This window comes from Eulemur rufifrons, chromosome 17 (genome assembly GCF_041146395.1).
Source record: "Eulemur rufifrons isolate Redbay chromosome 17, OSU_ERuf_1, whole genome shotgun sequence".
NCBI lineage: Eukaryota > Metazoa > Chordata > Mammalia > Primates > Lemuridae > Eulemur > Eulemur rufifrons.
The window spans coordinates 76,228,279-76,255,769 of record NC_090999.1 but is presented as its reverse complement, the minus strand read 5'-3'; the positions used below and the strand labels follow the sequence as shown (position 1 = coordinate 76,255,769).

The following is a 27,491-nucleotide window of genomic DNA, read 5'->3' as shown; positions in this document are numbered from 1 at the left end:
CTAGCTACTTGGGAGGCTGAGGCCAGATGATCGCTTGAGCCCTGGAGTTTGAGGCTGCAGTGAACTATGATGGTGCCACTGCACTCCAGCCTGGGTGACAGAGTAACACTTTGTCTCTAAAAAAATAAATAAATAAAATTAAAAATTAAGAAAGAAAAGAAGGGGAAAAAAAGGAAGTAAGGGAGAGAGGGAGGGAGGAAGAAAGACGTATGTGATGATGAAAGCAGATAAAACTTCAATGATGTTGTTAATATGATGCTTCAATTTATTTCGGTCCATTTTAGTGTTCTAAGCATAAAATTGAAATACCAGACACTACTGTAAAATGGACTACTTTATTGAGTCATAACGACAACTTTTGGCCAACAAATCAAGATATATTATTGGTTGAAAACGTAATAAAACAAGATTTTACTGATATTGCTGTTCAACTAAGCAAAACTAATTCAATAGAGATATACTGAAAAGATAAATATACGCTGTGTGTTAGTCTAGCAAAAGGACTTAAATAAAATGTGCAATTTTAGAAATAGCAAAGAAAAGGCAATTATAAAATAGTTAAACATTTTAAAAGAAGGAATTCGTTATATGGTGCCATCAATTCTAGACATATTTGACATATAAAGGAGATTCTTTCAACAAAAATTATTATAATATGTTTGGTCCAAAGCACTTGCTGTTACAAAGTAAAATAACTTGATTATTCTGGAATGAAAAGGAAGTCCAATTCCTCAATTCAACATATACTGAATGAAAACTTATTATGTTCTTACAACTAAACAGCTAAAAACCAAACATGAATAGAGTGGTTTTTAGTAAATAAATATGATAGGAAAGTCAGCAGCTGATGTTTACTCAAAGATTAGAAAATTCTGATAGTCTCATTACTATCCAAAGGTAGCCAACAAAGAGTTCACTCTCTTGATTTGCCCCAGAAGGCAGATTCTTCTACCCTAAAGAGCTAGATTTGAAGTATAATATAAAATAACCCTTGAGTTTATAGAGCACTTAAACAATTCCAAATATCTTCAGAATTATTCACACATTTAATCTGTCAATATCCCAATTTGATGAGAAATACTTTATCTTCCAACTCAGAATTTCCCAAAGTATGTTCCATTATGCTATGGTCCCTTCAAGAGGCTCTCTGAAAGGGGGTTAGGACAATATTTTCACAGACAGTGTATTCCACATGCTATTTCCCCTCTGGGGCATTTGATATTAAAGGCTTAGAAAATTCCTGCATTCAATATTACTATTTCTTCTGGCTTAACCCAACATCACCCAAATTCTGGAACTCATTTCTCCTTGGAACACTTCTTAACATCATACAAACTAGTGGGACTAATACACAGAGAAAACAAAGAATTTATCTAATCTAATTGATCAAATCAATGTGTTAAAACTCAGAGCAGTACTACTATGAGCCCAGAAGAATAAATATCACTAGCACAGTTAGAAAGGCCTTCCATTAATTATCATTGTACTTCTCCTTTTGAAATTATAATAGCCTAAAAGATATTTTTCTAAAATTTTACTAAAGATATATATTCTTATCATTCATTTCTTCCTCTTTAACAGAGTACTGCCAAAGTTCAAACGAATTTATTTCCTTCCAGTAATCTATAAGCTTCAGGGTATAACTGAAAAGACTAAACTTTCCAACATTATCATAAGAGTTACGAATACTCTCTTAAGTTGGGGGATGTAGGGTGAATCTTTGCACATAAGGTAACACTATGATTAATGGTTTTTATTAGTAGTCCAAAATTATTTTTTTTAAAAATATTAAGGTTTACAAAATGGAAAGTTTTCATTGTTGTGGCAGACACAAAGCGATTATGATTACAGGTGTGTCACTAAAGGTGCTTCACTCTTATTACTGATTCTGCTAATAGTGTCATTGACTAGAGGAAACAATGATGGATTCAAAAATTTTAAGATTCAACTATCTAACCTATTATGTCACCATCAACTGATTTAATAATCTATCTTCCAAAAGCATTTTTTCTTAAATTCTAAGCTGACATAAGGACTATAAGCATTGTCTTTAAAAGTTTTAGACAGAAATGCTTATAATTTGTCTTTTGACCACTCGGGTGATCCTATGAATTGATACTACCACTTTTTTTAACTACCATTCCTCTCTTGATGGCCTTTCTTCCTTACGCAGCTTAAATTTGCTGGTCAAGCATTATAATCACCTTCTTACATGCATCTTTCCTCCTTTGCCCCTCTTCTCTTACTTAATTCATCATATTTACCTAGCATAACCACAGCCTTAAATAAATCCAACTCTCTGCCTACTCTGTGTCATGTTAGGGTAGCTGAACACACCTGGTAGAAAAAAATACAACCATGTGGACAAGTCTCACCTCAAACTAGTGATTCCAGTACTATACAGTCCACCATATATTCTTGGTTGCATTATGCAAGACCACAACTTTAGATGAGCCCTTACTACTGCCCAGCAATCACACTATATTGTCCCAGTCTGTTCAATCTCCATTCTCCTAGAATATTATATCACACCTTCTTCTGCTCTTAAAACATCCAATACCTCTTTCCATATCTTCACTCTCAGCCAATGACCTTTACTCTACTTCACTGAGAACACAAAGCAATCAGAAGAAAACATTCACAGAACCCCTACTGCCACCACATACTCTCACCTATGAGGAACTACTATCCTGCCTGGTAATTATTACTCAATCCACTTGGGTACTAGATCCCATCCTCCCTCACTTACTTAAGGAATTTATTCTGGTAATCGCCTACTTTCTTTTCAAAATGATTAATTTTTCCCTTTCTACTAGATTGTACCTTTAACATTTAGACATGATAATTTCCTCCTCTTTAAATAAATAAGTACTCCAACATTCCCAAATTTACTGCCCTATTTTTTACATGCATTTGCAGCAGAAGTCCTTGATAAATTTGTCTATGCTCACTATATACAATTCTCTTTCCTTTCTTCCTTAGACTCCTCCTAATCAAGGATTTACACCCACCATTCCACTGAAACTGTTCATCAATGACCTCTGTGTTGCTAACTCCAATGGTCAAGTATCACTTCTCACCTTACTGCACCCATCAACAACATTTAATTCAATTGATTATTCTCTCTGCTACTCTCTCACTCAACTTCAGGACACCATAGTCTCTTGATCTTCTTCTCCCTGTTTACTCCTTCTCAGTCTCTTCTATTGATTCCTCCTCTTCTCCTAGACCTCTTAATTTGAAGTATCTCAGACTTCAAACCTTGCTCCTCTTTTCTTCTCTATCCTCTCTCACTTAGTGACCTTGTATAGTCAAATGGTTTTAGATACCATCTGATGTCTCCAACTTTCAAATTTGAATCTTCAGTCTAAATCACGTTCCTGAACTCCAGGCCCAAATACCCAAATTTCTACTGCCTTGTCTTTTCAGAAAGACAAACTGAAGTTTTTTGTTTTTTTTTATTGATCTTCCTCATCAAAGCTGTTCTAAGTGTAGTCTTTCCATCTCACTCAAAACCTACACCATCCCACAAGTTCTCTGGCTAAAAAACTTAAAGTCATCCTTGACTCCTATTTCTCATATCTCACATCCACAGGAAATCTCAAGAGCACAACGTTCAAAATATATCCAGGAGCTAAACACTTCTGGCCAACAGTGCTACCTTACTATCCTTGCGCAAATTGTCATCTTCTATATCTTGGATTACTGTATTACTCTCATATTTCTATTCTTGCTTCCCTTAAGTACATTCTCAACACAGTTGCCATAGTGATCCAAAGTCAGAGCATGTCATTCCTGTGTTATAACCCCTCAACCCGACACCTCCTTATTTCAATCAGAGAGAAGCCATAATCGAAGGCCCCAAGATCGGTTCCCAATTACTTTTCTAACCTCATTCCTCATATTTTCACCTTTCCCTCAACTCAGGCCTCCATGCTACACCTTGAACAGTCCAGACATGTTTCTATCCTACAGTCTTTGCAATGGACACACTCTCTGGCTATAATGCTCTTCCCCCAGAAAACAAAGTGGCTTACTAGCTCCCTGTTTTAAGTCTTTTAAGTTTTAAGTCTTTTTTTAGTAGGTACTCAATAAATATTGCTTTAGTGAATAAATGAAATATACTTAACCACAGACAATAGAGAATTACTATGCAATACTTAAAATTTATCATTTTCTCTTTTGTATTTTTGCCAAAATTGGGTGAAAAAAGACAATATGAGAAGGATGATCTTCTGCTATAAAGTTTTTAGATTTTTACACATTGGTAAAATTTGTAAATGCCATTTACAAATTCCATTTTGTGCTGGTATAATAGAAAAAACTGAGACTAGGTAATTTATAAAGAACAGAAATTTATTTCTCACAGTTCTGCAGGCAGGGAAGTCCAAGATCAAGGTGCCAGCAGGTCTGGCATCTGGTAAGGACCTAATGTCCAATTCTGAGATGGACCCTTGAATGCTATGTCCTCTGGAGGGGAGGAAAGCTTCATTTTCACATGGTGGGAGGGCAAAGAGGCAAAAGGAGGCTGAACTTACCCTTTTATAAGGGCATTAATCATATCCATTAGGGCAGAGCCCTCATGGTCTAATCACCACTCAAAGGTCCCCGTCTCAATACTGTTAAATGGCGATTAAATTTCAACATGAGTTTTGGAGGGAACAAACATTAAAGTCACAACAATGGGCTTTAACTTTCATTAAATTATAGAGCCAAAAAAACATAAATACATCTAAGTATCTTACTATACAATCCTAACCCTGTTACACATCTGAATCACCTGGAATTTTTACAAGAACACACAACCCATGGCCCATCTCAATGATACAGTTCCTTAAAGCACTCTTCCACAGAAGCATCTACCACTTATGAATCAGTGTTTTAGTTAACACTGCCATTAACTAAGATCATGTAAGACAGTTCATTTTCTCTCCTACTCAAAAAAATGCTTAAGCCAAGTTTTCACAATTTTTCATGATATCATAGCTTATATTCTTCCAAATCTTCCACTATTCAACCAAATTTCTCTTACTGAAATTTTATGCCATTTGTAAAGATGGAATTTATAGAGAAGAAATCCCATAGGACTGCTCATGTTAATTCAAGGCTTTTCTTATAATGTTATTCATAAAGCAATGCTTAAACAATCATTTGAGAAAAAATCATTTAAAGCTTTAATATTTTTATTGTTTTCAAGTAAACCAAAAAGTAATAATTATTAATTGAAAAACCTGAATTATGCAAAGATTTCACTGATATGTGGAAATAAGTTTTAAGAATTGTACATTGCAACTGTTTCTACTTGCTCTAAAAAAACACTTTAATCTCATAAATAGGCATCAATTTAAGGGCTGTGCTGATTTTTAAAATATTAATTTATTACTTAAAATTACATATAGTATAGTATTCTTTTGTAAAAAGTCCTTTAAGACTTACTAAAGGCATTGCTTCAATAAATAGATAAAACTTGTAATTAGTATTTCAACTGTCTAAAATAAAGTGTATAAAATGAAATATACAATATAATTCTTCAAAAATGTACAAGTTATTATCTTCATTTAATAAATGGGTACCAGAGAAGAGCCTGAAGGTGCCAGAAAGCAATTTGTTCTTTTAAACTGTATTATACATCCTCTCTGAAACATTATTTATTCAATTTATTTGTTGAACAAAGCTTTTCTTCAATGATTATGAAAGATTAAACTTCAAATGATTGTAAATTCTTAATAAAATAAGAATTAATGAACTATCATATTTTAAATTCAGAAGCAAGATTTTTAATCAGAGTTATCAAACGGGGATTGCTATCATCTAGCAACTTGAATAACTATCTTTTATTCTATCATAATGCCAACATGGCATATCTGCATGTAAAATTATTAAAATAATTAGACAGCCAGTTTTAACCAATCTTCCACTAAGTCAAGTCTTTAATTAACCAATTCCACACCCCTATGGATATAAGGAAATATTATAAACCACATTCAGAGAACAAAAGAATTACTAGACAAGATATTCAAATGTCAAGCAAAGGAAAAAGATTTTCAGAAGTTCCTCTAAAAGAATGTGTATGGCAGATAGTTATCAAGAATCATAAAACAAGAAAGAGAATTTAACACAGTCCTTGGTACATACGTATGCTAAGATCCTTATAGGTAGGACAGTAAAGGAGAGCATGGAATCGTAATTCACAACTCACAAAGTAATGTGTAGATTAGTATGGCTCAATTAATAAGAAAAATAGAAATAACCACAATAGTTTAAATACTTCATTGTTTTTTCTACATTAATCACACTTTTAGATACAGCCTTTTTTCCCCAAAGAGACATTTGAATCCATTTAACAATCAAATTATAATATTTAGAAACACATAACCTAAAAATTACTAAAATATCAGCATCACTAATTATAATCACTCCATCTGTGGACTATATCCAACTACCCACAGGAAAGGCCAACGATATAGCTCAAACTTTTTCAGTCTTGGCGCTTTAAAAATTTTGGGCTAGATGATTTTTTAGGGGGAGTGTGAAGGGAGGGGATATTCTGCTCACTGTAAGATGTTTACTGCATCACTGGCCTCTACCCACCAGACACCAATAGTACCCGGTGGTTGTGACAATCAAAAACTGTCTGGAGACATTGCCAAATGTCCCCTGGTCTGTAAAGTGGCCCCTCAGTGAAAACCACCAACATAGACAAATAGGTTGAGGAAAGAAAGAATGAGAGAGAGAGAGAGAGAGAGAGAGAGAGTTAGTTTATACTAGTCATTCTTAAACAGCTGAAACTATCAAATAAAGCTGAATTTCAAGTTGGTAAATTTGAATGTATTTATTATAGCTTAAGGATCATATTAATGGAAAAGAAATTTTTAAACTAAATCAATATTCTGTATTGTAAAAACAATAAACATACCACCAAATCTCAGGTAAGTAAGAGTCTACTATTCTTACCAAGAAAATAATTAATAAGTAGCTTTCTCCTTATGTCTTACTTCTATCTTAAGAATAACACCCTACCTTCCTGCTGTCTCCCAGGAATAAAAACAACTGCAGTCTCTCTTTTCAGTTTTGAAGGCAAGAGAAGAACTTTTTCCTCTGACTCTACAGGTGGTTCCTGAAAGTGCTCTCCAGGTGACCTGAGGTGACTGACAAGTCTATTTTGCATTTACAAACAAGTTTAATAGGACCTGCATGTTAACAAGAGTAATAATTTGTTATAGCAAACTGGAATTAATTTTTGTATTCACTTATTACCTAGACACTACAATTTCAAGTTTCTCATTGGATTACTCTTCAGCTTACCATAGATGTAACTGATCGGGCATCTTCTTCATAATTTACTACTGGAGGTGGCTCTTTCCCATCATTTTCTTGCACTTTTTGCTCTAGTAATTCTTTCTGTGCTGCAAACTTTGCCTCAGTGCATCTCAGTTGCTGGACTGACTGTTTCAATTCTTCGAGTGTCTGTTTTTGGCTTAGCAGAAGCACAATACTAAAAGAAAATAAATTAAATATAAATTATTTCAACTTTTTTAAGAAGTAAAGACATTATAGGAAACCATATATATTCAGATTATGCTTTTGTTTTCTTTCAATTTCCTCTTTGTAAGAGTCTTTCGGGGGAATGAGAAATATGAAACTAAACAGATTTTAAGTCATCACAATATTTATTAAATGTTAGAATTAACAAAACAGAAGGCAATATTTGGAGGTAAAAGCCAAATTCAAGATGCTTTCAAACTTATTATCTATGATACTTTTTTATTTTACAGCTAAATCATATACCTTACTTAAGTCCAGAAGTGTAGGGCCAAAATGAACTAAAATGACAGAAAAACAATCTTAAATTTAATTCATATCTCACAGGCTATATAGCTAGGCTCAAACCTGTGCCTAGGGCAAAATAAATCAAATCAAGGTGACTGGGTACAAAGCTTGTGTGTATGTTGTGGGGGGTATGTGCCTGGAGTCAGGAAAAGCTGTTACGACAAGGACTAAGGGCTAAGATGTGATTGAGGGAATGAGCAGAACATAAGTCTCCAAGTATTTTCAATATCACCAATAGAAAGACAGAATACATCCCCATCCCTCCTTTAGAGAATGGCACAGGCCATATGTTGCCTTATTGTGACTTTTTACCCCTTGGAGGCTGCCACCAATGGGAATTTCAAACTAATTCAGGCACATTAAAGCCAGTAACCAGGTAGTAGTAGCAGGTAATAGTGGTAGGAACACCTCTGAAAACACCCCTCCTGTAGATTATAATAATATCTTAAAAGAACTGTGTTATGCATTGCTGAAAGTAAGTTATTAATATGAAAGAAAATAGATTATAAATTAGGAAAAGCTTCACAATTGGAAAATAAGGCCATAAAATGTTATCTTCTTAAATTAAAATTTATAAAGCTCAACATAAATTGAATTGATATTTGTAGACAGAAGTAACCCACACAGAGATTTATTTATAAATATGATGTCAATCAGTATTTTGAAAACTAAGTTCCAATCTAATTGAATAGAGTACAACCTCAGTGACTGCTATAAAAAAGCTGTAATCACTTCAATTATATTATAATGAGAATCAGGTGAGTATTCTAACAAAACAGTAGAGAACAGCGTGAAATTTGGAAAAAGTAGAACTAATGAGTAAGAATACTTTTAATAGACCTAGCAATGTCCAGAAGACAGACCATTCTCCCTACTAGAATTTAAGAAATGGTGGTTGTCATTTACATAATCATTATTCAAAAGTCTGTGACCTATGTTCAAAATCTGTGCAGATTTCCTGATAAATTCATGCTGGGTGCTTATTAATTGGTAACTCCCTTTAATAATTAAAAGATTACATCCACTATTTATTTAAAGTTTCCTGAGGGTTTCTTCTTTGCAACTCCTAAGTTTGCCCCTGCCCCCGGACCTCCCACAAAAATCACAAAGATGGAAACAAATCAGTGTCATTCAAAGAATGAATGATTGGACAACCTGTGATATACCCATAATTTTATGGGTTGAATTATATTCCCCCAAAAGATATGTTCAAGTCCTAACTCTGAGATCTCAGAATGTGACCTTATTTGGAAATAGTGTTAGTACAGATGTAACTAGTTAAGATGAGGTCATACTGGCGTAGGATGGACCGTTAATCTATATGACAGTTGTCCTTATAAAAAGAGAAATTTAGATACAGAGAAGAGACACACAGGAAGAGCACCATATGAAGACGGAGGTAGAGAGTGGAGTGATGCTTCTATAAACCAAGGAACGTCAAGGATTGACAGCCAGAAGCTGCTAGGAGACAGGAATGAAACAGATTCTCCTTCAGAGTGCTCAGAAGGACTCAACGCTGCCAACAACTTGTTCCAGACTTTTGGCCTCCAGGACTGCTGAGTTGTTTTAAGCCACCCAGTTTGTGGGATTTTATTATGGCAGCCCTAGGAAACTAATATACCTGCAGTACTCAACAGTAAAAAGGAATGAAAGTAGCTGGATGAATCTCCAGAGAATTATGCTGAGTGTAAAAAACCAATCCCAAAAGGTTACATGCAGTATGACTCCATTTATATAATATTCTTGAAAAGATAAGACTGTAGAAATGGAGAACAGACTAATGGTTGCCAGGGGTTAAGAAGAGGGTAGGAGGACAGAAGGAAGTGTGGCTATAAAAGTGCAGCATGAAGGATCTTTGCAGTGTTCTGTATCTTAACTGCATCAATGTCAATATCTGGGCTGTGATGTCATTTTAGTTCTGCAAGATGTTACCATTGGGAGAAACAATATAGGTTACATGAGATCTCTCTGTATTATTTCTTACAACTATGTATCAATCTATAATTATCTCAAAATTAAAATTTTAATTAGAAAATATATATCACTGCTGCTATTATGCATTATGCTTCCTCTGGTGAGGTGAGAGGTTTTTATCATCTCATATGTCTTGGGTTCCTAAATAACCCACTTTGGGGAAAGGCCTTTTCTACTTTCCTTCAGAGGTTGTAAGTACTTATTGTATTGTATATTATTGGCAATCACCTAGACACTCTGAGACACTACCCTAACACCAAGAATAAGGTTAAAATGTGAATTTCCTAGGTTTGGGTTTAGCGGGTTTTTTTTTTGTTGTTGTTTAATTTCAGCCTATTATGGCGGTACAAAAGTTCAGGTTATATATATTGCCCATGTCCTGCCCATCCCCCTGAGTCAGAGCTTCAAGCGTGTCCATTCCCCAGACAGTGGGCAATGCACTCATCATATAGGTATACACCCATCCCCTCCCCTCACCCCCCACCTCAGTCCGAAACCCAATTGGTGTTATTCCCAAATGTGCACTTAGGTGATGATCAGGGAAACCAATTTGCTGGTGAGTACATGTGGTGCTTATTTTTCCATTCTTGGGATACTTCACTTAATAGAATGGGTTCCAACTCTCTCCAGGAGAACAAAAGGGATTCCATATCACCGTTATTTCTTATAGCTGAGTAATACTCCATGGTATACATATACCACATTTTACTAATCCACTCATGAATTGATGAGCATTTGGGTTGTTTCCACATCTTTGCAATTGTGAATTGTGCTGCTATAAACATTCGGGTACAGGTGTCTTTTTTATAGAATGAGTTTTGTTCTTTTGGGTAGCTTTCACCTCTCACAAAAATCAAATCACGGTGGATAACAGACTTAAACCTTAGGTGCGAAACTATTAGAATTCTAGAAGAAAATGTAGTAAAGACTCTTACAGACATTGGTCTAGGCAAAGAATTTATGAAGACCCCTAAGGCAATTACAGCAACAACAAAAATAATGAATGGGACCTGATTAAATTAAAAAGCTTCTGCACAGCCAAGGAAACAGTCACCAGAATAAACAGACAACCTACAGAATGGGAAAAAATTTTTGCATACTACACATCAGATAAAGGACTGATAACAAGAATCTATTTAGAAGTCAGGAAAATCAGTAAGAAAAAATCGAACAACCCTATCAAAAAGTGGGCAAAGGACATGAATAGAAATTTTTCAAAAGAAGATATAAGAATGGCTAACAAACATATGAAAAAATGCTCACCATCTCTAATCATCAGGGAAATGCAAATCAAAACCATAATGAGATATCACTTAACTCCAGTGAGAATGGGCTTTATCAAAAAGTCCCAAAACAATACATGCTGGCATGGATGCGGAGAGACAGGAACACTCATACACTGCTGGTGGGACTGCAAACTAGTGCAACCCCTGTGGAAAGCATTATGGAGATACCTTAAACAGATTCAAGTAGACCTACCATTCGATCCAGCAATCCCATTATTGGGCATCTACCCAAAAGAACAAAAGTCATTCTATAAAAAAGGGTTTAGCAGTTTTTAACGACAATGAGACTTGCAGGGGAGCTATACCTCTAGTCCTAACTTTTTAAAGTCAACATTTCTGAACATGAAATCAATAAGCAAAATTAGCCTCTTCCAATTAATCTCACTGGGCCCTTACATATAATGACATTATAATTTCACATATACTAACATGTTCCTTTTGTTCAATAATTACTAAAAAAAGTACTGCTGCTATCACTACACAACATACTAAACAATTATTTTACATGTTTATAACACCATTGAGCAAAAAAGGTATATATTTTTTAATAAGTAGAAAATTATAGTAAATTAATAGTTATATAATGCCAGATGCATAGGAAGCCATAAATAAATTTAAAACATGGAAGCAATCAGGACTTTTGCATAAGCTACTCCCTATCTCTAAACACTCTTTCCTTGTACTCTTCACATGCAAAGCATCTTCTGTCCATCTCCTAGGAGACCCCTGCCCATCTATCTTAAGTAGGTGTACCTCTGCTATTCTTCTATCTGAACCTTTATGTCATTTTTTCATAGCAATTATCACAATTGGGAATTTTTAAAAATTTTGTATTGGTCTCCTCACAAAAGTTTAAGATTCATTAGACACGTGACAATATGTGTCTTACCTCTCACTGTATTCACAACAGCTAGTAGATGTGCAGTCACTAACTGTTGCATGAATTCCCTATTTTTGTAGCACATTTTTTATAATACACATAATAGAAAATTTCTGAGCCAAAGAAAAATAAGAAAGATGGGTACTTGAATTTGGAGACTAGAACACTATTCTAGATTGTTTAAGTCTTACCTTTACCAGAAATTGGATGTGACATTTTGCAAATCTCTTAAAATTTCTGGGCCTCAGATGTCACATAATTTGAAAGGCAGGGAGGTTGAATCAAATGATTTCTTGAGATTCTGCATGGCTCAAAGAGTTATGATTTTATAATATATAAGGTATTTTTAAATACTAAGTGATAATGGTATAAAACAAGTTGAAACAGTACAAAATTGAATAATCATTTACTTTCTGGAAATCAAAGTAAGCATTCAATTCAATAGTAATATCACTAGTTCTTTATGCCACTGAGTCATAAATGACATATGCTTGGTATATTTTCCCATAAACTATTTTCTAATGCAGTGGTCAAGTACCATAAATCAGGAAAAGATGGATATTATTTCTATTTGAATAAATATGCTTTAGAATTGAGTAAAAGTATGTATATTAGAGTGATACTCTGTGTTATATTAAAAATATACCATCTTAAGTGGTTGGTTTTATTTGTTTCATTCTATCTTTTTAAATAAAATTCTACAATAATTTTGAAGTTACATTTGGTTGAAGCTACATTTCAACAAAGATCTGTATATTACTTAAAGTAAGCTCCAACTCTACCCTTGTTAGTGTGGATTTAATGTCACATAAAAGCTATTCTTAAAGTTTATTTTTCATTTCATACTATTCAACTACAGGAATCAAAGCTATCAAATTATTTCTCATAAAATTTATTTTTTCACTGCTATTAGAAGACGTTTTAGAGACATTTATATTAAATTCAAATTTAAAGCATTTTATTTTAATCCCTTATATTTTGATAGGATGAATAATGTAATTTCTATGAAGTAAAAATTCAGTATAATTCCATTAATTTAGAAATAATTTAAGAATGTGAATATTTAATATAGAACATTACTGATATTTGTGGAGAAATGTAGTTTTATTGTGTTTATTTCTTTCAAGTAACACAGTATATGAAACTAACAGTGTTGCAAAGTAAAGATAATTCTATGTCTAATATTAAATCTAGATAAAAATTGCTTTTAACTATATATATGCATTTAAACATTTATGTGTAGATACATACACATGCACACAAAAAAGGAAATGTTCCAGAAATATTAAAAAATTAAAATGCAAACATTTCACTCTACCCTTTCAGACTATTTGTTTAACAAAATATTTTAACATATAATTCAAAGGCAAACTTCAGCCCTACCAATGTCTGAATTAATGAGAATTAGCGAAGACTCTTGAGTTATATAAATATACTTAACATTTTCAAGATTATGCCCTGAAGCTAACAATAAAAACTGCATGGTAACAAAGGGTAACAGAACTAGGGTTAAACAGGACCCATCCCCTGAAAAGCTTAACTACTTACCCATTCTAACTTATTCTCCTAAGAATGCTATTCAAATCCTAAATTCCAGCAAATGCTATGATCAAAAAGACAGAAGCTATGGAGTCAGGAACTTATGCATTTTCTAGCACTTACTACACATGTGATTTTAGGTAAGTTATCTAAATTCTCAAAGCCCTAAAGGTAAAATATAGGCAATTATAAAGAAGGCATAGTAAGATAACATGCAGTGAGTTCACATATATAAAATAACCACCATAATTGAACATAATTGGCAGCGTAAGATCTCAAGAAATACTACTTTCCATATATCCACTACCATTCAAGCCCCATTTTTCTTACACCTGTTCTCATACCCTGATAAATATAAACAGGTGGAGGAACATGGATCGTACTCATATAGATGCAAAAGAGGCAAAGATTTGAGTCAAGAAAACATGCCAAAAACTCAGAGAATCTCATAACTTTTAGATTAAGGGAGCCCTTAAAGATAACACCCTTCAACAACATGTAATCAGACATCTTGGTGAGAGGTCAGGATATTCTACTTTCTTTATATCCACTAAATTTAAAAATGAGTCATTTTCAATGTGTGCATTTATAAAACTATAAAAAGTAGAGCCACTGTGTCATTTGTAAACATATGAAGAGATTCATTTGCAAATAGAGAAAAGCAAAAGATAATTATTCCTTTTAATTTTACATGTGCAATGGTTAATAAGTTTTATTTTATCAGATATAATCGTCTGCTGACACAATACTGAAATTTTCAAGATTTATTAGAGAAATGGCCAGAAAACTCAAACTTTCCTGTTCTCATCTTTAAAAGGCTCATTGATTTCATTATGATATTGCAATGGACTGAATGTGTGCCACCAAAATTCAAATGTTAAAATCCTAACACCCCCCCCAACCAAGGTAATGATATTAGGAGGTGAGGGCCTTTGGGAAGTAGCTTTTATGGGTGGAGCCATATAGCATGAATAGGATTAGTGCCCTTATAAAAGTAGTATTTCTTGAGATCCCAGAGAGCTTTCCCATCCTTTCTTTCTGTCATAAGAGGATACAACAAGAATAAAGTAGTCTGCAGCCTGGAAGAGGGTCCTCCTAAGAATCCAACCATGTTGGCAACCTCATTTCAGACTTAAAAAACTCCAGAACTGTAAGAAATAAATTTCTGTTCTTTGTAAGTCACCTAGTCTGTCGTACTTTGTTACAGCAGACCAAACTGAGTAGGACAGAAATTTAATACTAAGTCATAATAAGAACTATAGTATAAATGAGAGAAGTAGGACTCCTAATATTCTGTGTGGCATAATAGAATAGATGGTGTTGCCATTCACTGAAATAAGGAAAACTAAGAGTGAACTAGGTTAGGCTGACTTGGGTTGGGTTATGCAGAGATTTTTAATTCAGCCTTAGACATAAGGAATTTAGGGTACTTCTAAAACATCTAAAGAAGCATGTCAAGTAGGCAATTGATTACATGGCCATAGAGCTCACAGGAGAAATCTGAGAGTAATAAATGGGTCATCTTCAGGAGATCATCTAGGGAGAGAGTTCAGGAAGGGAAGTGACATAACCTAGGTCCATGCCTTCAGTAACTCTAAAATGGATTGGTTGAGCAGAGGAGAATGAATTTGCAAAGGAGAGGCCAGAGAGGAAGGAATAAGATCTGACATTTTGACTTTCAAAGGCCAAGGGAAAAGAAGGAACATGAAGTCAGCAAAGTCAGATAATACAGTTGTTCCAAAAGTTGCCATTCATAGGGAAAATGGGTTCCCCTATGTATGAGTTCCCATTTTCTCTGTGTATGACAACTTTTGGGACACCCATATTATGTTAATATTAAGAGTTCAAATGAGACAGTTGTCAAATTTACCTGGAAATGTAGCAGTCATTGGTGATCTTAGAGATATCTATTTCTTAGAGATATATGGGCCTTGAAAACTAAGTGGGAGTTGAGAAAATGAGTAAGCATAATCAGTCTTAGAACAAGTTCCTAAGAAAACAGAAGGCAAAGACAGTATTGGGAGGAAATATGGAGACTAAAAAAAGAGTTATTTGGGGTAGGTGGAGAGGTGGAGATTGTTTTTAGGAATCAAGACTTAAGTATTAATATATTTAAAAAGTGAGCACAAGGACTCAGTTGAGAAGAAAAGATGAACATAATATAAATAATGTAAAATTTCTGGGAAAGTAAGAGATGACAGGACACGAAAAATAGGCACAAGCAATTGACTTAGGACAAGAAACAGTTCCTCTATTGAAACAACGAAAGAGAATGGGAGAATGGATACAAACATCAGTGGATTTGGATTTCTTATCACAGAAAATAAGGGAGGTGTCACCTAATGCTTCTATTTTCTGCAATGTAGAAGTCCATCTGCTGACTATGATGAAGGAGATAAGGAGATCAGAGGTTTGAGAGAAGTGGAGAATATCTGAAAAGTGCAGAAAGTAAGAGCGAGTATGGAACACAGAAATCTCACACATCACAAATTCCTTGAAAGTCTTGATAAATCAAGCCAATTGTGAGAGTATGTGAGAGTATGACAGCAAGAAATTTATATGATCTAGTCAGGATTAGAAAAGCCATACCAGCAACCACTGTCATAGGTCCTAACAATTACCAAACTCAAACTAGAAATTTTAATTTAAGATAAAAGTTTAAATTTTGAAGCAGCAGAAAGCATAATGAAATCAGTAAAAGACAAGTAATGTCAGAGGACTCAGGAAGATATTTGCAAATCTAGAAATCAGCAAGACAAAAATAGCACTGCAAATCTCAGAGTGATTTTTATCTACTTTTTATTTTTTAGTTTGTTTGATTTCTTCTAACACAGTAGAATCAATTTCTAGGTAGTATTTGTCTGCTACTTTCTTAACAGAATTCATAATGGGCTTGATGAAAAATGGATATGAGAAAGTAAAGACAGGCCTTTAACAAAGGATTTCTGGAAAATAGTTCAATCTATTAAAAAACATTGAGACATATGATCAGGATGGTATATTTATAAAAATGCAGCATCATTTTGCCTGAGGACACTATATTTAAGAAACCACAGGCTGGGCGCGGTGGCTCACGCCTGTAATCCTAGCACTCTGGGAGGCCAAGGCGGGAGGATTGCTCGAGGTCAGGAGTTTGAGACCAGCCTGAGCAAGAGTGAGACCCCATCTCTACTAAAAAATAGAAAGAAATGATTTGGACAGCTAAAATATATATATAGAAAAAATTAGCCAGGCATGGTGGCACATGCCTGTAGTCCCAGCTACTTGGGAGGCTGAGGCAGAAGGATTGCTTGAGCCCAGGAGTTTGAGGTTGCTATGAGCTGGGCTGATGCCATGGCACTCTAGCCCAGGCAACAGAGCGAGACTCTGTCTCACAAAAAAAAAAAAAAAAAAAAAAAAAGAAACCACAGAATCATTTTTCTAGAGTCCTGGAAATTAACTTAATTATATAAAGTTTTATACTTAAAATGAAAATTTTAGTTTCCAGAAATGTTATAATACCATGTAACTGAAATATTTCTGTAAAATTATATCAATAAAATTTTCTTCCTTCAAATTGTTTTTCTTTTACTCACTCAGACTTTTTTTCACAGGTCTTAGAAGACTCTTCAATTCTCTTCTCTAGTTCCAGGACAGCCTCTTCCTTGTTTAAAAGCATCTGCTGTGTCTGCATAAGTTCTTCTGCTAAAGTTTTCAACCTAGAATGAACAGTTTCCTCGGTATCAATCAACAGGTTAATTACATTCACTGTATACATACCTAAAAAGCATTCATACATCTTCTAATGTTATGATGTTCAAAACAGTAGCCACATAATTTGATTTAAATTAAATTAAAGTAAAATTTCAGTTCCTTGGTTGCATTAGCCACATTTCAAGTGCCAAACAGCAACACGCAGCTGGCTAGTGGCTACTTTATTGGATGGTGCAAAAATGATTATTTCAATAATCACAGTAAGTACTCTTGGGCAACACTGGTCTAGAGAATCTTATTTCATCAAATAGAAAAAGAGAAATAGAAACAGAAAGTAAGAAAAGAATAGAAAACCAAAGTAAACAAATACATTCCATGTCTGAGGAAAAATGTATAGTGAAAAGACCATGCTTTTTGTTTTCAGACAAACATGTACTCACATTCTGACTTTGCCACTTTTTATCTAAGAATCTGGGCAAATTCTTAAGCTCACTGAATTTATTTTTTCATTTTTAATTTTAGTACAGTAACAGCTGCCTCATAGCATTGTTTTGAGGATCAAATGAACTAATGTATATATAATGACTGGCACTATAACATTGACGAAATGGTAACTACTATTATTTCATATGTTATTTCAATTAATCTTTACAACAATTTTATGAGATAGACATTATTAGACTTATTTTAAAGAAAGTGAGGCTTAGCTGTGTAGCAGTTAAAATCGATGGTAAGCTATTTCTATTTTCACATATTGCAATAATGCTTTAGTAGTAATGTCGATTTGAAGACAATTTAATACACAAAATTAATACTTAAAGACCAAATGATCATATAAATAGATGCAGAAAAAGCATTTGATAAAATCCAACACCCTTCATGATAAAAACCCTCAACAAACTAGGCAGAGAAGGAACATATCCCAAAATTATAAAAGTCATCTGTGACAAACCCATGAACAACATCATACTGAATGGGAAAAAGTTGAAAACATTCCCAAGAACTGTAACAAAACAAGGGTGCCCACTGTTACCATTTCTATTAAACATACCATTGGAAGTCCCAGCCATAGTAATCAGTCAAGAGAATGAAATAAAGGGCATCTAAATCATGAAAGAGGAGATCAAACTATCCCTGTTTGCTGATGATATTATCTTATATCTAGAAAACCCTAAAGACTCCTAGAATTGAAAAATAAATTCAGCAAAGTATCAGGTAACAAAATCAATGTACACAAATCAGTAGCATTTCTATATACTAATAACAGTCAAGCTGAGAGTCAAATCAAGGACTCAATAATATTGACAATAGCTACAAAGAAAATAAAATACCTAGGAATATACTTAAGCAAGGAGATGAAAGATCTCTACAAGGAGAACTATAAAACATTGTTGAAAGAAATCATGAAGGACACAGACAAATGAAAAACATTCCTTGCTCATGGATTGGCAGAATTAATATCATTAAAATGTCCATATTACCCAAAGTGATTTATGCAATCTCCATCAAAATACCAATCTCCTATTTCACAGACCTAGAAAAAATAATCCTAGGCTTCATCTGGAACCAAAAGAGAGCCTGAATAGCCCAAGCAATCTTAAGCAAAAAGAACAAGTCTGGAGGCATCACATTACCAGACTTCAAATTATACTACAAGGCTACAGTAACCAAAATAGCATCAAACTGGTATAAAGAACTGCATATAGCATCTCTTCTAGCATCTGGCAAAGAAGGTGGAACCGAAGACAGAGGCAGATAGGAGAAGGATGCTGGTAGGGAAGGGAGAGGTTATAGATAATAGAGACAAAGGAAGCAGCCTCAGATTTCATTCTGAAGGTAATATAACCTAAAAGTACATGTGATGTGTAGTGCATAGTCTCAGATGTCCAGCAGTAGAAGTTATCAGAGTCTGAGAAATAGCCCTCGACCACATGGTGAGATACTATGCAAAATACTTTCCTATAAATAGGAAATAAACAATATACAAATAATTGAGTTTAAGGCCTCTATGTATATATACCTTTTAAAATATGGTTGATAAATAAATAAAATTATGATAAAATTATTTGTGGTACATATCAAGCTGGATAAAGGCAGTAACTTCATCAAGCACACATCACAGTATTTGATTTCTATCATAAAGGAGCTAAGAAATCTGTCTAGTTTCACAAAGATAATTTGGCAAAGAATGATAATTTGCCAAATTATCCTCCTAAGAGGTTCTATCAATTTACCCATATGCCACTTTATAAGAGGGCATATTTTTCCATACCTTACACAACATTGGGTATTATCAAATTATTTAATCTTTGCCAATCAAGTAGGTGAAATAGCCTCTTTCTTTTTAATTTATATTTCTTTAATTGTCAATGAAGAATATCTTTTCACAGGATTATTGGTACTTTGTATTTATTTTTCCAGGAACTACCCGTTCATTTGTTTCTTTCATTTCTATTAGAATATTTTGACACAATCAACAACTAAACTAACAATTTTAATGCTCCAGGAAAGAAAAGACATTAGTTTAACTTTAAAGCTCAAGTATTATGATAAAAAGTAAGATTTTTCTAATTCTTATATTCCAAAAATATAAGGCATTACCTTAGATTTAATTTCAAAGTACCAACAGACATAACTGAGTAACTCTTTCTTGGAATAAAATCCTTGAAGAAGCCCTAATCTTGAACTCATATCCTGAATACAAACACTATTCAATGAAATGTGACTGAAGTTTTATCTCAATAAGATATAAGCAATTAAATCTTCTATCACATTATCAAAGACTTATTATCTGTATTACATTTTTGTTCATTGCTTCATCACAATAATTAAGAAACAATGATTTATGAGCATAACTAATTTTGTTATAAATTATAACCTGAAAGCAATCAAACAAAGTCTTCCCTAGTGACAAAATTTCTGATTTTACATAAGCTTATAACAGGTAGCTATTAATATTATTAATTTTATCACAGTATACTCCAATATGAATATACTCATTCATTTTGGTGTTTATTATAATATATTGATCAATTTCACTGTAAATCCCTTGAAGGGATTAACCCTTACAACCTTACATACACAGTAAATATATTTGATAAATAAATAAGTTATTTGGGAGCAATATAATGATAACAAAAAAATCCAGGCATAATCTATTCATATCCCTTCATCAAGCAGCACATGAATTGAGAAATGGAATGTCTCTTTGCACAGGAATTGAGACACTCTGACATCCATTTTGTGTCATACATTCAACTCTGTTGTTTAGAGCAGAGTTTCTCAACCTCAATACTACTAATATTTTCAACAGATAGTTCTTTGTTGTGGTAGTCTGTCCTGTACACTGTAGGATGTTTAGTTGCATCTATGGCTAATATCTTCACATATTGTCAAATATTTCCTAGAATTGTCCTGGGTGTGAACTGTTGGTTTAGAGATAATTAAAACAATAGTCAAAGTGAGACTCCTTTGGAGGGTATCGGAAACTTGGGCAACAGCTTCAAGAATCCCAATACGGCTGCTGAAAAATACACTCTAAAACAGGGTAATCCCATACCTCCATTCCTCTCATCAGTAGTCAAACCACCATAATTATTAAGCCTTCATCTTGTACAAGTGATTTGTGGGCAAGCATTTGTTTGTTTCTTCAATCCTATCTGTCCAGCTTTATAGATTCCAAATCCCTTTCTAAGAGCTAGACCCAGCATCCTACCTTAGCTAATCATATGTACTACTACAATATTACTGAACAATAGAAAGGAGATTGTTTAATAATATTACCTAGGGACTTTGGGCTGAGTTATTTCAGGTAAAATTCCAATAAGTGAGATGATAAGTTCAATATTGAGGATAAGTGAATGCATAATCATTTCTAGCTGTGGTTCTGACACAAAGATAAGCACACACAATGCTCATTAATAAATGTTTCATTGCATTGCTCCTGAACAAAATCAGGAGCTAGGTTAAATATTTTAAAGTAGAGCGCCTTATGTTTTCTAAATTCAAAAATAAACTATTAATTGCCTTTACTGTTTGAAAAGTACTAAAAATACATTTAAGATTTCTCAAAAGTCCCTTAAAATTTTATGCAACAGAAACGAAAAAGTGAAGAAGAAACTGATTTGTCTATAATAGAAGACATCCATGTTTCAAAAGAAAAGAACTCAATTAAAAGTCAAATTTTTGTATTGAACACTCTGACATCAATGACACTCTTATCTCTAACATTCAGTGTCCTCATTTCCAAAATGGTTCTTCTAATAAGTTTTGAGGATGAAATGAGATTTAAAAAAGTAAGTAAATTTTGAAAACAATAAAGCATTATTCCAATGTAAATATTAGCAATATTGGGCAAATTAATGTAACATTTCACAGAACTTTGATCTTCAGAATTACCAAAATTAGTGACGATAATGAGTAAAATTAACATATTTCTCAAAATATGTCACTCTGACCCAAAAATGTAATTCACTTTTCATTACTTGTAAAAAACGATTTGGAATTTTAAATATAATAAAGTATAACTATAAAGCAATAATAACATTAATATTTAAACTGTTCAGACTTTCTAAATACTTACATTACTTGTAAACTTTCTGCTGTTAAATTATTCCACATGATCTCATTTGCCTGAAGATTTTCATTTTCTTCTAATAAGGAAGTATCAAACTCAATTTCTTGTTCTTTAGCAGTCGTTGTTCTAGTAAAGCATGCCAAATAATTTTGATCAATATGAAAATGCTATCATAATATATTTTAGTACATACCAAAGGCAGAATATTTGTTCTTCTCCAAAATTATGTTAACAAAGTAAACACAAATAGTATAAATCAAATTAAACTCTAGGCATGTAACTTGAGCCTTAGTTTCCTCATTTGTAGAATGCAGATATTAACCTGGTTTATTCTTGTCACAGTTATAATGATTATAAAGATGCATTCATGAAAGGTAATTGGTGTACCATAAAGTTTAGTACACATATAGTGATAGTATTCTTATTATATAAATGTTAAAAAGGAAACAGAATTTCAAGGACTACATATGGATTTAAGCAATGATATACTAATAACTGACAAATTTTTAAATATCATTATATAAATTAGTTAGCATCAAAAGACTTTGAGATAAAAGCAGAGAAATAAGTCTGAAATATCCCATGTCCTAATAAGCTCCTAAATATTTATTTTAATTTGATCAACTATTACATGATGGATAAATAATATTGTTGTAAGTCCTTAAAGAGGAATGAAAATATCATACCTGTGAACATCTATGAAATTATTGTATTCTGTACTAGGATCTATCTGTTCTACCGACGTTTGAATCTCTTTATGGACATTCACTATTTCCTCTGTAACAAGACTGGTTATTTGGCTGTATTCATCAAATATACCTTTTCTGAAAACAAAAATAAAATTTTACAACATTTTAAAGTTTTATCAATAGAAACATAGGCCCAAAATGGATTCAGAACAATAAATATACCAATATTTACAGATGATGGTTTCATGCATCATCTTATTTCACACAGCTGGAGCACAAGTACAGATTGCTTAGCAATTTACATTTGATATAATACAATAATTGCAAATGATTTAGAATGAGGCATTACCTTTTCAAACATGTCTTTGATATATTCAAAATTTAGGGCCAATATTGATAACTTTCTATGATTAAATATTCTCATAGAAACTTTGGATTCCATAACATGAAACTCTGAACAACTCCTGACGCTTTAATGTTCCTTTCTGGTGTCTGCCACTTCCTCACATGCCTACCTGTTGGTTCTTCTCTTGGTCCTCTAGGACTCTGCTCTTTTTTGTGTATTTATTTCAACTGGTTCTATACTTTGAATAATGTCTAAATTTCTTCTCCTGACCTCCAGTCAGTAGCAAAAATGTCACCCAGGTGATTAACCTGGTCTAATAAATGCAAAAGAAAAAAAACTATTCCATCACAAAGAACAGATCCCTACTTAAAAATGCTATGCTGTAAAAATATGCCATGGGTTATTACTGGCCTCAACAGCAGATGTGGGAAGACAAGCTTATCCTGTATACGCCCAAATAAATATAAAGCATGGTTGTTTTTCTTTTCCACAATCATTACTCATAAAAAAGTAATCCTTATTAAAGCTCCCTTATTAGGAAGCATTTTCTCAATTTCTCTCTCTCTCTCTCTCTCTCTCTTTGTTGACAGGGTCTCACTCTGGCTCAGGCTGGTCTAGAACTCCTGAGCTCAAGCAGTCCTCATTACAGGCGTGTGCCACGGCTGAGCCAACGTGTCTGGCTCAATTACCTTATTTCAAATAGCAAAATACTGTTTGTGTAAAACATTAGAGTTAAACTGCTTCGGGCAATGCTAGTTTCAAATGACTAGAGAAATCATCTGACAGACGCAATTTAAAGAAAAGAGGGAGGTGGAGAAATTTAATATATAGGTAGTCAATATCCCTGGAGTCATGACCTCCTAATTGAAAGCACTGAATGTCATTCATGTAAGTGAGCACCTATGCAGATAACTCTTATAAAGCGATACAGTAAATGGCTGTGATATGGAGATCATTAATCTTCACCTCTAAGACAAGAGAGAAAAAAGGAATCTCCTAATATTATATGAATAGGTACTTGTCACATGAGAGTCAATTTCAGTGATATCACCATGCTTGGATTTTTAAAATACTAAATCTAAAATAATGTACTACAAAATAAAGATAATATGCCTTGGGAAACAATTCTATGTCTCAAAAACACGTTGCAGTGATGATAAAGATACTGTTATTAAAAATTCATGTGAACAGTTTGAAAATATATTGATTCATAAAATGAAAGTGGAAAAGAAAATATTTCTAAGTCAATGACTTATAAAGTAGAGATAAACAACTAAATTTATCAATCAAATATTTTAAGTAGACATTTCACTATTTTATCCACACTGAAAAGTTTACATATTAAAGTTGACTAAAAACACTTATTTTATCATCTTATTGTGAATATAGATGATCACCTAAAATTTAGTCTTACCTATAAACAAGTATATACCATATAGTTATCTTCATACTTTTACATAAAGAGAAGAAAAGGTCAAGCAGAGTCTGAAAGGCAGCAAAAACAAACTTGATCTAATTTCAGAGGTGAAGTCATTATTGCCCAAGACATTTTGGAAACCTACTTATCCATGATCTGGATTATTTGTATGTAAATGGAATAATATAACTCAAGGATAGCTAGTTGTACTAAATCTCTGATGACACCAGGGAGCCCTTCAAAGGAAACCATGAAGCCATTTTTATTCAGGTTAATTAATATCACAGGGTAACAGTTGATCAAGCATTAAGAGATTTTTTTTTAACATTCCTCCTTTTGAATAATTAATAAAATAGAAGATGTGCTTTCCCACACAACTTGGAAAATTTTACAGAAAAGAACATTTCTAATATATTTAAAATCTCCAGCTTTTGGTAGCCCCAGGTATTCCTTGGCTTGCAGTAGACATTTTAAATCCTATCTCTACCTTTGTCTTCACATGGCCTTCTTCTCTGTGTCTTTCTGGGTCCCCTCCTTTCCTTACAAGGACTCTAGTCAATGGATTTAGGGTATAACCTAAGTTCATCTTGAGATTCTTAAATAATTACATCTGCAAAGACTCTATTTCTAAATAAGGTCACATTCTGAGATTCTGGGTACACATCATTTTGAGGGGTACACTATTCAATCCACTATATCCTTCTCATAGAAAGAATGCTGGGTTCATCAGAAGATCTAGCTTAAAGTTCCAGATCTGCCACCTCTTAGCTTTGTGATTTTGAGTCAGTCCTGGCTTGTCTGTCACATTTATAATCTGCTCTTCTTAACTCTCCAGGATACTGTAAGGAACAAGTGAGCAAATATACATGAAAGTGCTTTGCAAACTATATTGTATTGCATAAAAGGAATATTTTGTTTTAGAAATTAACATTTTATCTTTAATAGTTACTTTGGCACCTCTGACATATTCAATATTCAGGATTCCTCTTATATCATAACATGAAAAATGTTCACAATCATCTTTCACATTAATTTACTGCTACACTTCAAAATACACTAAACTTAGGAGCTCATGTGCTAATTTATGTAATTACAGATAAGTTAACTAGAATACAAGAACCTGCACTTAACTGGCTGAAGTTCCTTCTCTCATAATTTACAACTTACTTGTGAACTTTATCTCCACCTGAGAGATAACCAACCACTTCTTTCTTCTCTAACTGTCCTTCACTACTATCCCATTTCCTTTCCCTCTTCCCCAACCCTACACCTACCTAGTCCACAGCAACTCTAACATTGAAAAATTCCCCTATATGTATTTTCAGTGAAAGAAAATTGAATTTAGTCATTTGGAAGGCACTAAACTAGCTAATAAAGGAGATGAAGTTGACCAAAGGGTGGCTCATCTTTTCCTGTTCCCTTGTATCTGTGTGTATGGTAAATGTTTGTGTATTTGACTTATTGATTAAAGTATATTGTTAGCTCCTTCAAGGCAAGAATTATAGCCTGATCATCTCTATTTCCAAAAATACCAGGTAGCATGCTTTGCACACAGTAAAACTTCAATAAGCATCTGCTGATTTTAATTTCATACAGAAACAAAGAAGCTGGTAAACAAACCTTCAAAAAACCTTTTCCTTGAGGCGTCTCAGTTGATCAAGATTTAAATGCCCAACCCTCTAGAGGCAGATATTCACTCCTTACTACCTGTCAATTAATGAATTTGTTTTTCATTTCAGTTTTCAGCAAAACAAAAATATACAGAAGAAGGGCCATTTGGGGGGCTAGCTAGAAGGTTTAGGAGATGAGCACAACCTGAATGGACACCAGAAGTGAAAATCAAGAAGGACTAAGGTCTGAGATACTTATTGGGCGGTCAATAGCGTCAATGGCAAAGCTTATAAAGCACAAACTTAACTAGGAAAGAAAACAGGTTGAAGTCATTTTATGAAGGGATTTTATGATAAATAGAAAATGTATCTTACAGTGATTTTATCATTTCTTCTTGCATCTTTTGTAAGGAGTCCAGAAGAAGAGGAAGTGTGATATCATAATACTGACTCTGATGAAGCTGTGCCCCTTTCAATGCCAACACATACTGATTATGCAGCATATGAAGTTTCATTGTGGCTTTGTCGTAACGTTCCTTGGCCTTTTCGGTTTCCTTCCCTGAAGAAACATTGAAGAAAGTTAGCAAAAAGCTTAAGAAAAAAAGTTTTGTCTTCACTACATGCAAACTGGATTACCACTATTTTATTTTATTTCACACATTTTACGAAAAATCAACAAAAGTTTATTGAATATATACTGTGTGCATCAGGTTTATGCAAAGTATTATTGATTTGCCAGTACTCAGCAGAGGCTGCTATGAAGGAGGCATGCAGGATATTCAAGTGAATAAAAGTCTATGTACAACACAAAAAATACAGACATGATCCTTTTCATCTTCAAGGAGCTTATACCAAACTGATACAACAGTGCATATGAAACTGTAAAACCAAGAAAATAAGAGAGTTTGTAAATAATATAAATTTTGTGCTCTGTGTTTGACACATCAATAAGACAAGGGTAGTGAGAAGAGGCTTTGTGAAGGAGACAGACTTTAAAAGATAGTACATGTCTGGAAAAGTATAAGAAAGATAAACTAGACAATAGTTCTTCCCTCTCATCTTCCCTTTTTCCTTTCATTCCTTCCTTCCTTTCATTCAACGAATTTTATTAACTAAACACCACTAGGAACTGCGCTAAACAATGGGACTTCAGCATTTGGCAAAACAGAGTCCTTGACATAGAGACTGGTGAATTGGAATACTGAGTGAATACAAGGAAAGAATAAACAATGTTACATAGGCAAGCAAAGAGATAACCTTACCCAAAGAAGACAGTAAGTTTTGAGGAAGTTAAGAAAATATGTCTGTATAGGTAGAGCTATGACTTGAAAATCAAGTGGAGAAATTGGGACTTCATATGGAAGAAGTCCGGCAGATACTGATAATGTGATAAATTACAACTTTTTGTGGTTCCTTTACTAAGGTCATTTAGAAAATATTTACAGATTGCCAATAAAAATGAATAAATAGTAAATAAATGAAAATTCTAAGCAGATCTTAAACTTTTGATGCAGACTGAACAAATATTTCTCATCAGTTTAGATGAAGGAAATAAACTTTTCAAAATATTTACTAATTCAGGCCCTCCTTCCAAAGAAGTCCTCAAATGAATCCTCTCCCCAAAAATAGATCTTATGTTGAGAATTTCTGA

At 33.5% G+C, this 27,491-nt stretch overlaps 1 protein-coding gene across 1 annotated transcript in view; it reads right to left on the bottom strand.

Moving 5' to 3' along the window:
• The window catches only part of FER (FER tyrosine kinase), a 395,460-nt gene that overhangs the window by 266,228 nt on the left and 101,741 nt on the right, over window positions 1–27,491 (bottom strand). The window contains exons 5-9 of the mRNA XM_069492253.1: window positions 26,216–26,399; window positions 22,465–22,602; window positions 21,785–21,904; window positions 17,085–17,207; window positions 7,306–7,495 (exon numbers count right to left, since the gene is read on the bottom strand). Coding sequence (XP_069348354.1) covers window positions 7,306–7,495; window positions 17,085–17,207; window positions 21,785–21,904; window positions 22,465–22,602; window positions 26,216–26,399 — 755 coding nt within the window. The remainder of the gene's footprint in view (window positions 1–7,305; window positions 7,496–17,084; window positions 17,208–21,784; window positions 21,905–22,464; window positions 22,603–26,215; window positions 26,400–27,491) is intronic.